We start from the raw sequence: 14017 nt of genomic DNA, 5'->3' as shown, positions 1-14017 counted from the left end.
CCACAAGAACATGATGGGTTTCCATGAGAGACTAGGGGCAAAAAAGTTTACTTGAATGAAAGGGCATCCATAGCAATTTTTCTAAGGTACTGTGGGAAGGGAAGGGCATGTCAGTGACATTCAGAAGCACCATCCCCGAAGGGGTAATTGTGCTTATGATGATTCATCACTGTATTTGAGAGACAGGCAGCAGGGGTTCCAGTAAATTATTTTAATAGGCTCCTCTGAAAAAGTTTGAAAACCCCTGGTTTAGTGAATATTGATACACAAAACTGATCTCACACTCTGCTTCATAACATCCTGGAAGATCAGAGCAAGGCCTGTAGTAAGTCTGACGGCTTATTTTCTTTAATAATCATGTAAATATCTGTGACTTCAAGTCTCAATAGGACACACTGCATTCCTGTGGGCCCATCAGACACTTAGATGCTTACCAGGCTTTCTGACCTATCTTTTTTTTTTTAAAGTTCCTTTCAATTAAAAATATATGTAGAAAACAAGCATGTTGCAAAACACTAGCCTGAAGATGGGAACCCCCAAAAGGGGGTATTCTGAGAAAATTAAGTGGGTAGCTATAGCCAAGCAATTAGTTTGGAAGATGGTTGCCTGGCCTGGGAAAAAAAAAAGCTACGCTAGGCAATAACATCCTAAGAAGCTAAAGAGAGTGGTAGAAAGGAATTTTGGCACTTTGATATCTGGCAAATCCATTTAGTCACTTAGCCACTCCTATCATGACAGCTCATGTCATGCTCTCAAAATTGTAGATGTTTCCACCATTAGGGACACCTGGATTAGAGAAAGCTCACCAGAAAGACAAAAAGCAGGAACATTTTAGAGAGATGTCTGTGATCTAAAAACAGCATGCAGCCAAAGATTGCCTACATCTATAAATTTATTTATTTTTAAAAGTCTGTTTGCAGCAGCAAATTCCAAGTAATTGTGACATTTATGAAATATTATTTTGCTGTTGAATTTCCCATAATTTCCTTTTAATTGGTTGATCTTAAGTCAGAGTTTCTCCAACTGGGGTCATAAGCAAATTTTAGGGCAATCACACTCCTGTCTAGACAGCCAGTTTTTGTCTTGTCCAGGCAGAACAGGAGCACAGTCTGGCTACAATTCAGTTGTGCATTTGCAAACCAGGCTTGTGCACTCAAAGCTGGATCACTGTCAGAATGTGTGCTGCCAAGGTCAACCTCAACATTTACTGTCTCCATGCCTTCATCTATTTGTCACCTGCCTGGCCACCAGCCACACTAGCTGCCCTGGCACATCAAATCTGGCCTTTCTTCTGCTTGCAGCCTACTGCCTTTATATACCCAGTGGTTTCCCTCTGCCCATCACAGCCAAAGATAGGCAGGCAGCAGGATGGGTGAAGTGAGGCTGGCATTGCTTAGGACTTCCTTGTGTTCCATGGCCATTAATGGGGTGTCAGAGAATGGCTGCTTCTGGGATGGAGTGCAGAGCTGAAAAGCAGCAACAGCATCTCAGCAAACCCTAGCAAATTTGACCAGGAGAGGAGGACCATCCCTGATGAGAAGGAAAGTGGAATGCTATCCCTGCCCAGGGAACAGAAGTAAGGCTGAACTCCTTGTGTGGCCTTTGCCAGTTGCATTCCACCACTGGCAACCACAGTCCTGTAGCAAAACTGCTGCATTGCCCACAGAGCTCTCCCATCAGGTTCTTCTTCACCTGTCTCCCATGAGCTGATGGAGAGCCACAGAGATGACCTTTCAAAATTCTGTTACTATGGTCTGTATCAATAGAGTATTGTTTCAGTTAAGCTAGTGGAGTCTGTTTCCTGATCTGGCCTACCTTGGAAGGCTGGCATCAATCTTGAAAGCCTGATTGTGTTTTCCTTTCCCTGCTGCTTATACCACAGCAAATTAGGGTGGAGCCAATCTGAGCTTTTTTCTCATACTTTCTCTGTTTCCCAGACTTACAGCATTCTTTTGTTTTTGTAACCATTTCTGCATATTTCCTCCAAGATCATCTCTGTGGCTCTCTACAGAACTGCACTTGGATGGGGGTCCCTGGTGAAGCAATGGCCTCCTTCCTGGTGCTAAATTACCATCCTGTACATCCCAAAGGAGCTGGTCCCTGTTTTTACTCCACACTAATCACTTTCTCCCCACCACAACTCTAAGAAATGGGGGAGTCCAGGCTGCACTGGGATTTGATGCCAGTCCTCACTGCTGCCATGTTGATAGACCTGAGCAGAGCTGGACCACCTGAAAGAGTCTAGAGACCCAGGCTCAGAAATAGCTGGTGCCTGGGCAGAACTGTCCTGCGCTGGGGAAGTTTCCATGTCATCTGTAGCAGTCCCCTGATGCATTTGTACAAAGTTTGCTATAGTGGTTCAGATGGAGGTCTGGATTTGATGCTCCCCTGGGGTTGCCAGCATGGGAGGAGCAGCTATGCTGGTGGGAAAAGTTATCTTACTGGCCTAGACTTCCCCAAAAGGCATTCTGGACTCCAAAAAGCCACCTCCAAAAATGGTGAGACTCTAACAGGGCTCTTGCTGTCCTGGCAATTAGCTTGACTTTTAACTTCAGACCATTTTAAATAGAACCAAAGTCTTCATTATTTATTATTTAATAACAAAATCCTGTTGATTTAGGAAACAGCATTTCCAACAAAATCCAAGGAAGTAAAATCAAAAAGAGATACAGGATGCCTTCACATAGCACATTTTCTGAGAGGTAACGTAACCATGTTTACTCAACCCAATTTTATAGATTTACATTATATCTGGAACCATGAATTAACGATACTTGCTGGGTTTGCTCAATTCACTATGCTACAATGCAACTGGATAGTTTTGGGTGACATGGGCTGTGTAAATCCAGATAACTAAGTTAATTCAGTAACCATAGTTCAATTAGCCAGAGTGAGAAAAAAAGAATTGTGTTACTGGTCCCCTTCTCTAGCTTTTTGAATTAAGCAGGTGCCACAGCACTTAATTATGTGCCATCAAGTTGACTCATAGTGACCACATAGTCACAGCATTTATCAGTTTTTAGAAAAAAAAATATTACACACACATACACACGCACAGATGCCTGTACATGTCTGCCTGGATCATGGATCCATGAGAATGAAAATTTCTGCCTGATTTGGGGGATTTTAGAGAACTGTGACATTTCTTTTTATATTTGCCATATGAATCAGCAGTATGAATGCTGATATGAAAGCTGAATATGAATTCATATGCCATATTAATGCTGCAGTAAAGTTTAGAAAATAAGGCTGTTAATTTCCACTGTTGTAGGAATATTACACGTTTCTGCTATTACCTCTGTGGTGTGGGAGTGAACTGTATTGTAATTACATCTGTGCGGCAAAGGTAACATGAAACAACTTCTAATGTCGTTTGAAATGGTTATGCTAAACACTGGGTATTTTTGCGAAACACTCGTGTAGTTATTTAGTTGTCGTGATGGAAGCAGCCAGTTATTCCACCGGTCTTCAGGTAGCTTCAGCCCTCGAAGGCCAGATCAGAAACGATTCGGTTGTAACAGGCAGGATGGGGAGGGAGAGAAGAGTTTACTTTCTCCAGCGTGAGCTGTGTTGGCACAACAGGCTATACCCGGTTGACCGAAAAGGCCCATTAGCTGGGTTCACAGCATGCTGCGCCACAAGCAAGCAAACCCATTTTGCCCTGACGACGGATAGCAGGTGCGGGCTGCAAAAAGCGGACGACCTGCTGGACGGCCGCAAAGAGACCCATAAATCGTCGGTGTCACCTCACGGTCGTCCAGAACTATATCCCTACTTTAGTATGTTGTCTGAACTCAGCCGATGCAACTGCGACAAGGAGGCACCCAAACGGCACATTCACTTGTTTGTAACAAAAAAAAAATGCCCGAACAAATATTTGAAAAAGAAACCATAGCTCAGCTGAGAAGCAAGCCAACAAGCCAGGCATGCCCATCCCTGAATTCTCTCCAGACTACCGTTTCCGCCTCTTGAGTCCAGCCGCTCCTGTTATAGGCCCGAGGAGAGAGAAAATTCTCTCCGCCGAACGGCGAGGCGGGGCTGCGCAGGCGCCGTAGTGACGAAGGCTCGCGGCCCGCCGAGACCAGACGCGCGCGTGCCTGTCTGCGCGCTGAACTTCTCTGCGCAATCCTTGATCTCCCGCTGTGTTGTGAACTACGCGTCCGTCATGCTCTGCCGTTTGGGTGTCGCGGCCAGCCGCAGGTGAGAACCTGGCAGGGGTCTGAAAGCCCTTGAGTTCCCGGCCAAGGACATGGCAAGAGGCGGGAGATTAGAAATGGCAGGACGCTAGGGCATGAAAGGGCGGCCTGCTTGGGAGGAGGAGGAGGGGGAGAGCGCTGCTGGAAGGGCGCCGGGAGTCGGTCGATGGATGAAGTGAGGCAGCAACGAAGGCGGCTTCCCCAAGCTGGTGCCTTCCTTTGAGTTGCAGGCCGGCTTCACCTGATAGTCCCACTGAAGGCCAGCACAACTGGAAGGCTCCGCTTTGGGCAAAGTATGAAGCTACCCCTTTAAGATTTGCACATCATTTTCATTCTGTGTCCAGAGGAACTGTGCAGTTTAATTTGCTGCTATTTGCCATTGGCACAGTCGGTTTGATAATGAAATGCTTTAATAATTTTGGAACCTACTTGGCTGTTGCACGTTGGCCTCACGCCAGGTAATCTACACTGTGTGACCAAGTCTTTCAAACAGTGAATCCTTTCTCTATAAATGGGAGTATATGGGTAAATGCTCTTCTTTGATTATATGCCATCAAGTCGCTGTTGACTCTTAGCGACCACATAGATTTTCTTCATGAGAATGCTCTTCTTTAATATCTGGTTTTGGGAAGTCCCACCCCCCTCCTCACATTGTAAACCTTAAATGAAAATGTATTTCAGTTATTATACAACACTGGAAGGAGAAATCTGTGTGGGATTTGTAACAATAGATGCATACAGTATGTGTTGTTTGGCAACATTTTAAAGGAGTATTATTGTTTGATAAAGGAATTTAATAAGCTATTTCTATTTGAAAATAATTTTCCAAGCCTTTGTATCTTGTTATGATTACCCATTGTACTATTACATTAATATTGCTGTATGTGTTTTTGGTTAATTAGTTTGATTTCTTTTTAAGCACAGAGGTATTTCAAGACCATTATTTTCAAATGTAGGTAATTTTTATAATCCTTAAATTACAATGCAATAGATTTTTAAAGTGCTACTCTTATGAAAGAGTAGCTTAAAAATCTGTTTCATCTTAATTCAAAGATTGTTTTTGAAATGCCACTTGCCTGTATGTTTTATGAAAAACATACAGGTGAGCAGTATTTTAAAAACAATCTGGTTATGGTTAAGACTATCTCTTACTCCTTGCATTACATTGTCACTCATAGACTCTTACCATATCCAAACTTCAAAAATTCAGGCAATTTTTAGAAGGCAGCAAATTAGATGGCAGCAAAGAGTTAATATGTATATGCTGTCACCTAGTGATAATCTGGATTGAGGCCAGGTATGGTAACCCTGCTGTTGACAAAGTTTTACTAGCACTTTTCTCTTTGACACCCATCTTCCCCAATAGTAAATATTATATTTATTCTTCCACAAAAGAGAAACAAAAATTATAACTGAGAATCTGGGTATTGGAAGGCACAAGTCTTATTTACCGGTTCAAAAACGATTTTGACAGGAGCATGAAAGAAATCTAACACAGACATTAATGAAAAATGATTGGCATAATCAGGCTTGGTCATGACTTGGCAGTAATAAGTGATAGGCACTGCTTATTGTTCCCAATCCATCATGTGCACAATACAGTGCATACTTGCAAAAGACACTTAAAGAATAAAGCAAATATTAGATGTAGTTCAGTACCAAAGAAGTGTAAATCAGAATCCAGAAGATATGAGGGCTGCTTCTCTCATGGAGAGGAAGGACCGTCTTACATTCTTGATAAAATTAGAAGAAGCTGTTGAAAACAAAGGAATGAATAAGAGATGCAGATGGCTATAGATGTTGCTGCAAGGGGGTGGGAGCCTTTGAAGGTTAGCTTGGAAATTAGTTGTTGCTTGTTGAATTTAACCCTTTTGTTACACTTACAGAGAACACTTACCTCTTTTCCTTACCTCATCTCTATCTCAGGTGTGTGTGCATGAAATAATCAAACAAATTAATTATGTGATATTAACATAAACCATACTTAGGCTGATCCCCATATCCCTGCCATTGTCCTGGGCAAGACTTTGTTTCTTCTCAGTTCACAGGTAAATGGAAGTAATGGTGATACAGGTAATTGTGGCAATAAGTAATAGATGATAATGATTATGAAAAATTTAACAGCTAAATATATTAAGTGACAGCAAGATCCTAAAAAGTAAAAATCAAAGCATTCTTATTGTATAATTTATTGTCTTCCAGAAATGGCACTGCACTGATTACATCTCTTGGATGTCTGGCCTCCAGAAAAAAGCACACTCTCCCTGACTTGCCTTATGATTATGGTGCTTTGCAGCCACACATTAATGCAGAAATTATGCAGCTTCACCACAGCAAACATCATGCTACGTATGTAAATAATTTGAACATTGCTGAAGAAAAATACAAAGAGGCCTTGGCAAAAGGTACTGGGAATAATATACCACTGTACAATTTTCTACTTCTATTTTCTTGCTAAAACTGCCTCTTTATGACTGTTCTATGTACATTTGTTTTCCCTTGTGCTGAGGTTAGCAGTTCTTCAGGATGAAAACCATCTTCTTTGGCAGTCAATGAGTCTCAAAGAGAGCTAGTGAAGTGTAGTGGATAAGATTTCATTTTTAGAGCTGGGAGATCCAGGTTTAGGTTACCACTCAAACGTGAAGCTTAGAGTATGCCTTTTAGTCTAACCCATTTCACAGTTTTGTTGTAGGGATAAAATGAATGGAGACCTCCCCCCACAAACTCCCTTGAGCTCTCAGAGAAAACATGGAATATCAATGCAATAATGGTGTTCTTATCTTCTCTTACCCAGCTGTTTAGAGTTGTATCTTATGTTACTTAGTTTAATACATTTTCAAAAGTATTTGTTGTGAATGGTTTATGCAACTTTCACTTCTAGCCATTTAGAAGGTAACTTAAGTTTGTAGGTTTGTTTTTGGGGGTGTCAGCATACTATTTCATAAGGACTGTGTTTTACGCTTCTCAGTAATTGCTCATAACAGAATGAGGAGGAAAAATACAGTCCCCAAGTGTTTAATTATTAAGCTGGGACAGGAATCCTCTTTTTAGTTGATGGTTCCAAAAAAAACAAATAGTTGTCCACAATCTTTATTCTGAGAATGTAGCCAAACACTGTTTTTGTGTGTGGTCTACAGATAGGTCCAAAGAGTCTTATTCCAACTGCATGAAACAGAAAATAAAAATCAATTTGCATAAAGCTAGTTTATTGTGCAAATTGATACTAGGGTCCAGTGTGTTTCAAGTTGCATTCAGTGTTTCATCAGAAGAAAATGTGATTACAATCTGATTATTCATTTTTATCAAAAGAAATAGCTTTCAGCATAAGACTTTCCCCTTCTCAGCATTATTTCCATTTCTAATTAATCAGACGTTCAAGAAAAAGGCTGGGAAGGCAATATTTGTATATTACTTTCTTTCCTATTTTCTTGGGTTGGATTCTGGGGCTGCTTTTTTTTTTAAGCATTAACACTGTTTCTGACAACTTCTTTTAACTAGGCATTTGGCACATGCTGCACATAATGGCCACAATATTTTCCAGAGGTCACTCAGACATTGGTGAAGATCATTGCAAAAACTGAACTTGATAGAAGGGCTAGATGTGAGAGCGTGTCTGTTGTGGCTACTCTTGCATTATCAACAAATATTTTTGCGCTCATTTGAGGGTTGTTGTTTTTGCCTTTCCCCTAATTCAAATGTGGGTCAGGAGGCAGCAGCTACAATTCCTTGAAACTGGTATGAGGAGGCATGGATTTGGAGCAGTGGAACCCAGAGCTAAAGGGAACCAAGTTAAGCTAACAGGCTATAGTTTTTGCTGGATTGAAGAATGTTGACAGATTTTTTTAACTAGGATATGCATGATAGTACTTCAATATCCATGTGAATTCTTATATTTAGTGGAAGGTTCTTGCAAAAGATGTTTTGTGTTAGAGCTTAGTTTAGTAGTTCTGTTTTATTCTCTGTTCTTTCCATCTTCAGGGGATGTAACTGCCCAAGTGTCCCTTCAGCCGGCTTTGAAGTTCAATGGTGGAGGTCACATTAATCATACTATCTTTTGGACAAACCTTTCTCCTAATGGTGGAGGAGAGCCAAAAGGTTTGTATTTAATTTTAAGTAAAACAAAAAAATTGGGTTCTTTATCAGTGGTAAATGAAAATCAGATCTGAACACTTGATACTCATCAGCTCCACGATGCTTAATAATATGCAACACAGTATTTGCAACTTGGGTGTCTACAGGGAGGGTCAACAGTAGCAAAATGGCAGACAGGCCAGGTGATTGAAGTCCTGCTTCTTTTTACATGTGTATAGTGCATGCAACACATGTTAAAAAGGTGGGACTCTGATTACCCAGTCACTCCTGCCATTTCGATGCTGTTGAATCTCCTCCTCCCAACCCCATGGATACCCCTGTTTGCAGCCTTCAGGATTGGCCTGACACACTGTAATGCCTGATACAAGAGATAATAATACATATACACCTTAATTCTACATACAGAAACTAGGTGGACTGGAAGTTACATACAAACAGATAAACACCTCATTCTTCATTGCACTTGACAGCAGCAGGGTACACAAGTGGTACAACCCAGAGTGGGTAGTACCTACAAAAGTTCTGTCCTTCACCTTGACATTGTCCATGTTTGCAGGATCTATTGACAGAGATAGCTCTTCATGTTACTAATGTTAGGGCTGGCTTTGCAGACTTCTGCAGCTTTCATGGGTCTAGAGTCAGGTATCTTTTCAGATGTTATGCTGGGACATAATATTAATCAGTGGTAATTAAAATATTTCTATAGTGCTTTCAAATATAAGGGAGCTCAAAAAATAAAAAAAACCCAGGAAACTCATGAAAACAATTAAAATATCAGGATTAAAATAACATTTTGGTTGTCTGGGATTTTATACCAGGTTTTATGGAAAAAATACAGGCAAAATTCAAACAGTTTTTCACACAGGGTAAATTGAATGTAGCGGATACTATAAAGAATAGGCAAGCATTCAAAGGCAGTGTCAGTAGAGATCTGCCTCTGGAGATATTAGCCATAAATAAGATTATCAGCAAGTTGCAGAATCACACAGAGCCTCTATATCTAGTGAATCCCTTCTGCTGCTGGTATGGAATAGCTCTGGCCTTTTGCTGCTTACTGTTGTAGTGGCTCAGCATTACAGTAGCATCTCTGTTAAACAATTATCATTAACCAGTATACCTTTCTCAAATCTTGATTAAGAGGCAGCTGTAAGTTACAGTCATAATCCTGATGATAATGTAATGCCTTACTATGGTTAATATTGCACTTAATTGATGGGAGGGACTTGACAGGACAGGTGATGTTTCAAGCTGCTTCCATGTTCTTCATGTTGGTTAAGATTATTGTGATTTCTTATTTACACCAGCTCTCTTTACTTCTGAATTAACCTGAAATGTTTCTTTGGGGTACCTGATGGAAAAACCAATGCTATGCTATGTAAATGCAAACCGCTTATATATTTGTTGTTTTAAGGGGAGCTATTGGAAGCCATTAAACGCGATTTCGGCTCATTTGCAAATTTCAAGGAGAAACTCACAGCTGTTTCAGTTGGTGTCCAAGGCTCAGGCTGGGGATGGCTCGGTTTTAATAAAGAATCTGATAGACTCCAGATTGCTGCCTGTCCTAATCAGGATCCTCTCCAGGGAACCACAGGTGAGGTTCTCTAAGTGGAACTTGACTAAATCTGTTAAACACCATTTTTAACTACGGAGTGAAGATGAGTATTGATAGTTCTGCTTCCTGCTTCACTAGTGAGAACTTCTAGTTTCTGACAAAGTCTCACTTGCATAGCAGTTTGGATAAGAAAAGAAAAGAGTAAACCAGGGATGAGCAGCATTCATGGGCTACAGGCTAGATTCACAAAAGCATGCTTTTAGCTTCCCAGGAAGTTTCAGCAGTCGGGAGTCTGGTGTTGGGACATTTATATGAAATGATGCCTGATGGTGGAAAAATTTGCAAGCTACTCCTGTCCTTCCTCAAATCTTCCCTGCAGGTGCGAAATATCTTAGTCTCTCTTTCCAGCTTCTCATCTCAATCTTATGGCCAGCCACACAGGATTTGGGAAGGAGAGTTTTCCCTGAACTGAGATTTGTTTTGAATAAGAATATATTGGGGGATATTTTCTCACCTCTGTTTATATCAGAGGAGCATTTGCTTTCTCTTGGCTTAAGACAAAAAGTGTTGTCATTTTTGCACCATTCTAGGATAACAAAATAAGCAAAAACTCTCTTGCCTCTTTCTCTATACCTCTATAATTTAGCTGAATTTAGAGGAATGCTACCTTCTTCTGGGAGGAAGAAAGTGCTTCCTTTCAGGAGGCATGATGGATGGGTAATGAGAGTGGTGAAACCTGTCAGGAAATCACTTTATTTCAAAAAGTGTATTTTATATTCTGAAAGAAGCTAGTACTAACTGGATGTTCAGTGTTTATTTGGGTAATAATCCTATAGACTTTATTTAAAGTGGGTGTGTGTGTGACAATAACTTGTTAAAGCTTTATAACATTTTAGCAATATTTTTCCTCTTTTCTAGGACTTATCCCTCTGTTAGGAATTGACGTATGGGAACATGCATATTACCTTCAATATAAAAATGTTAGACCTGACTATCTCAAAGCTATCTGGAATGTGATCAGCTGGGAAAATGTATCTTCAAGATATGCAGCTTGCAAAAAATAGAACAAAAAATCTTGTAGAAACAAGGTCTAGGTGTTCCTCAGATTATTTTTGTGATATGTAGCAGCTCAATTGCTAATTGCTCCATCACTGAAAATATTAAATCACATCACCAGAAGGTCTTCACTATCAAGCTAATTTTTACCTAATTGTGGTAAACTGTAGGTTCTTAAAGTGCTGATTGTCTGTTTAAAAACAGGAGGAGGTTATCTAATGTTCTGAAAGTATGTAAATTTCTAAAACATAAAAATAGGATTACAGGTGAAATTCCTTTTGGTAACATGTGAATTTGTAACGCTTTTGAATAATTTCATGCAAATTCAGGAAGAGTCTAAGAAATAATATTTAGAGAATATTTAATAAATTAGGTTTCCTGAAAAATTGCGTATCAAGAGCTTCACAGTACTTGAATAAAAGGTAGTCTGTTGTACTCATGTTAATGACAGAAATTTGACATGTTCATTACAGCATAAAGATTCCTAATCTCTGTCAGTTGGTAAATATAGTAGATCAGTTCATGAAATTTGTGCTTCTGAAAGAGGGAAAAGTTAGTGATACAGTGGAGCGATACAGTGTACCAAATATATAGGATAAAATGGTTGGGTTAAAGGTATATATATACTTTGTCTTCAAGTGAAATATAACCATTCATTGCTATGTCTACTAAATATATGACTACTATATATGACTTTGTTCTAAAAATAAAAATGCAAAATTATTCTTTAAGTTATTAACTAAACATGTGTATAATGTTAATGGACCATTTTAAAACAACCCTAAGGGCTGAATGTAAAAACTACAGAGGGATTAGTGTATTGAGCCTGGGAAAATGCATGCTAAAATTTAGAACGTTACATCTCATATCCTTTCAAGGAGCAAAATATAGGAAATGTGAAAATGAGAAAAATGTACATTTGTTTATTTAGATATATGGTGAAATGATTAGGCTTAAATTATAAAATACTGTGTATAAATAAGGTGTTGAATGTTGGTTGCTGAATGTAGTAGAAGTAAGAATAAATATGCTTGACAAATGGTCAAGAAACATAACGCAGAAAAAGACTTTTAAACTACTGGAGAATGATCATAAAAAATTGGAAGAAGAGTTACAGAAATCCCCGCAAAAAAGATATTAAAGCGAAAATGGATCTAATTAAACATAAAATGGGATTAATGGAAAAGGAGGAACTGGCACAAAAAATTAGAAGTGCTAAACAGAATTACTTTGAAGATGCAAATAAACCAGGTAGATGGCTAGCCTATAAACTGAGAAAAGAGAGAGAATCAAAAAGGATTAATCAATTGATAAATGAAGAAGGACAGATCTGCTTTGGTAATGAGGACAAGAAAAAAATTATACAAGACTACTATGGAAAATTGTATTATCAAGAGAATGTACAAGAAGAAGAAGTAAGACAATATTTACAGAAAGCGAAATTGCCTCAGATACCTAAAGACATTGAAATAATGTTAGAGGGGAATATAACTATGATGGAATTAACAGAAGCTCTAAAAAAGCAGAATGTCGGGAAAGCCCCGGGTCCAGATGGACTGCCAGTGGAATTTTACAAAACCTTCCAGGACATATTGAGCCCTCAACTATTGGAAGTTATGAATGAGGTTATGACAAAGAGGAGGATACCCCAAACATGGACTGAAGCATATATTACACTTATACCAAAGGAGGACGCTGACCCACAACAGGTTAAAAATTATAGACCTATATCCTTATTAAATTCAGATTATAAAATTTTTGCTTCAATATTGGCAGAAAGACTAAAAAGATATTTGAATAACTTTATCCATGTTGATCAAAACGGATTTTTGCCAAAGAGACAAATTAAAGACAACATGAGAGTAATTCTCGACACATTGGAATACTATGAGGCACATCCTGAAAAGCAAATGGCCTTGATATTTTTAGATGCACAAAAAGCCTTTGACAACGTGAATTGGCGATTTATGCTACTGCAATTGGAACAAATGGGCTTTGGTAGAAAATTTACCCAAGCCATTGAAACAATATATCACAAGCAGACTGCAAAAATTATGATAAATGGAGATCTAACAGAACAGATAGTCATAACAAAAGGGACGAGACAAGGTTGTCCACTATCGCCCTTGTTGTTTGTCTTAACATTAGAAGTGTTGAACAGGAATATAAGAGAAGAGAAAGAAATAAAAGGAATGAAGATCAAAAAGGAAGAGTACAAATTGCAAGCCTTCGCAGATGACCTAGTATTTATACTAGAGGACCCACTGGAAACAGCACCTAAATTAATTGAAAAGATAGAAGAATATGGAAAAGTAGCAGGATTAAAAATAAACAAAGATAAAACAAAGATATTAACAAAGAATATGTTAGCAAGGCAAAAGAAAGAATTGGAAGAAGTCTTGGAAATACAGGTCACAAACAGGGTTAAATACCTAGGAATATATATTACACCAAGATGTAGTACATTGAAGGAGGATAATTATGTTAAACTTAAACGACAGATTGCAATAGATCTGACAAAATGGGAGAATTTACAATTATCAATGATTGGGAGAATATCCACTATTAAGATGAATATATTGCCTAGGATCTTATATCTATTCCAGACAATTCCAATTCGTTTAGGGAAAGAGTTTTTTGATGATTTAAATAAAATTGTATTGAAATACATCTGGCAGGGTAAAAAGGCAAGAATAAAGCTTAAATTACTACAAGATGCAAGAGTAAGAGGTGGGTTTGCCTTGCCTAACTGGGAATTATACTATCAGGCGACAAATCTGATGTGGGTAAAGGACTGGATAACTTTAAGAAATAATAGACTATTGACCTTAGAGGGACATGACCTGTTGTTGGGCTGGCATGCTTTCTTATGGTATAAGGGAACGAAAACACAGGGCTACTTTAGAAGGCATTATATTCGAGAGGCATTGTTTTTAAACTGGGAGAAGATAAGAAGACAATATTATTTAAAAGTTCCACGATGGATATCCACTATTGAAGCCTTTTCTTATTCAATAACATATAAAAAGGAACAAACAGATATACTGAGATATTGAATGAAAAGGGTGAACTTAAAACTATGCAAGCGTTGGAAGAACAAGGTATAAAAATGAACTGGTTC

General features: G+C 38.9%; 1 protein-coding gene across 2 annotated transcripts; it reads left to right on the top strand.

Annotated features, from left to right (window-relative positions):
* Window positions 1-4041: 4041 nt before the first annotated feature.
* SOD2 (superoxide dismutase 2) lies at window positions 4042-11627 on the top strand. Of its 2 annotated transcripts, none has more exons than XM_007439629.4 (5): window positions 4042-4200; window positions 6399-6601; window positions 8175-8291; window positions 9700-9879; window positions 10759-11627. In XM_007439629.4, exons 1-5 carry the CDS (start codon window positions 4166-4168, stop codon window positions 10902-10904), a joined length of 681 nt encoding a protein of 226 aa, XP_007439691.1. In that variant the 5' UTR covers window positions 4042-4165; the 3' UTR covers window positions 10905-11627. The 2 variants fall into 2 exon arrangements, with proteins under 2 accessions (XP_007439691.1, XP_025029812.1); XM_025174044.2 differs by having other exon boundaries at window positions 10104-10811.
* Window positions 11628-14017: the final 2390 nt, after the last annotated feature.

This window comes from Python bivittatus, unplaced genomic scaffold (assembly GCF_059951505.1).
Source record: "Python bivittatus isolate LINGU-HERP-01145 unplaced genomic scaffold, Pbiv_v1 ctg000020_np1212, whole genome shotgun sequence".
Classification (NCBI taxonomy): Eukaryota; Metazoa; Chordata; class Lepidosauria; order Squamata; family Pythonidae; genus Python; species Python bivittatus.
Note: the sequence above shows the minus strand (reverse complement) of the source record. Positions and strands in the feature narration are given on the sequence as shown.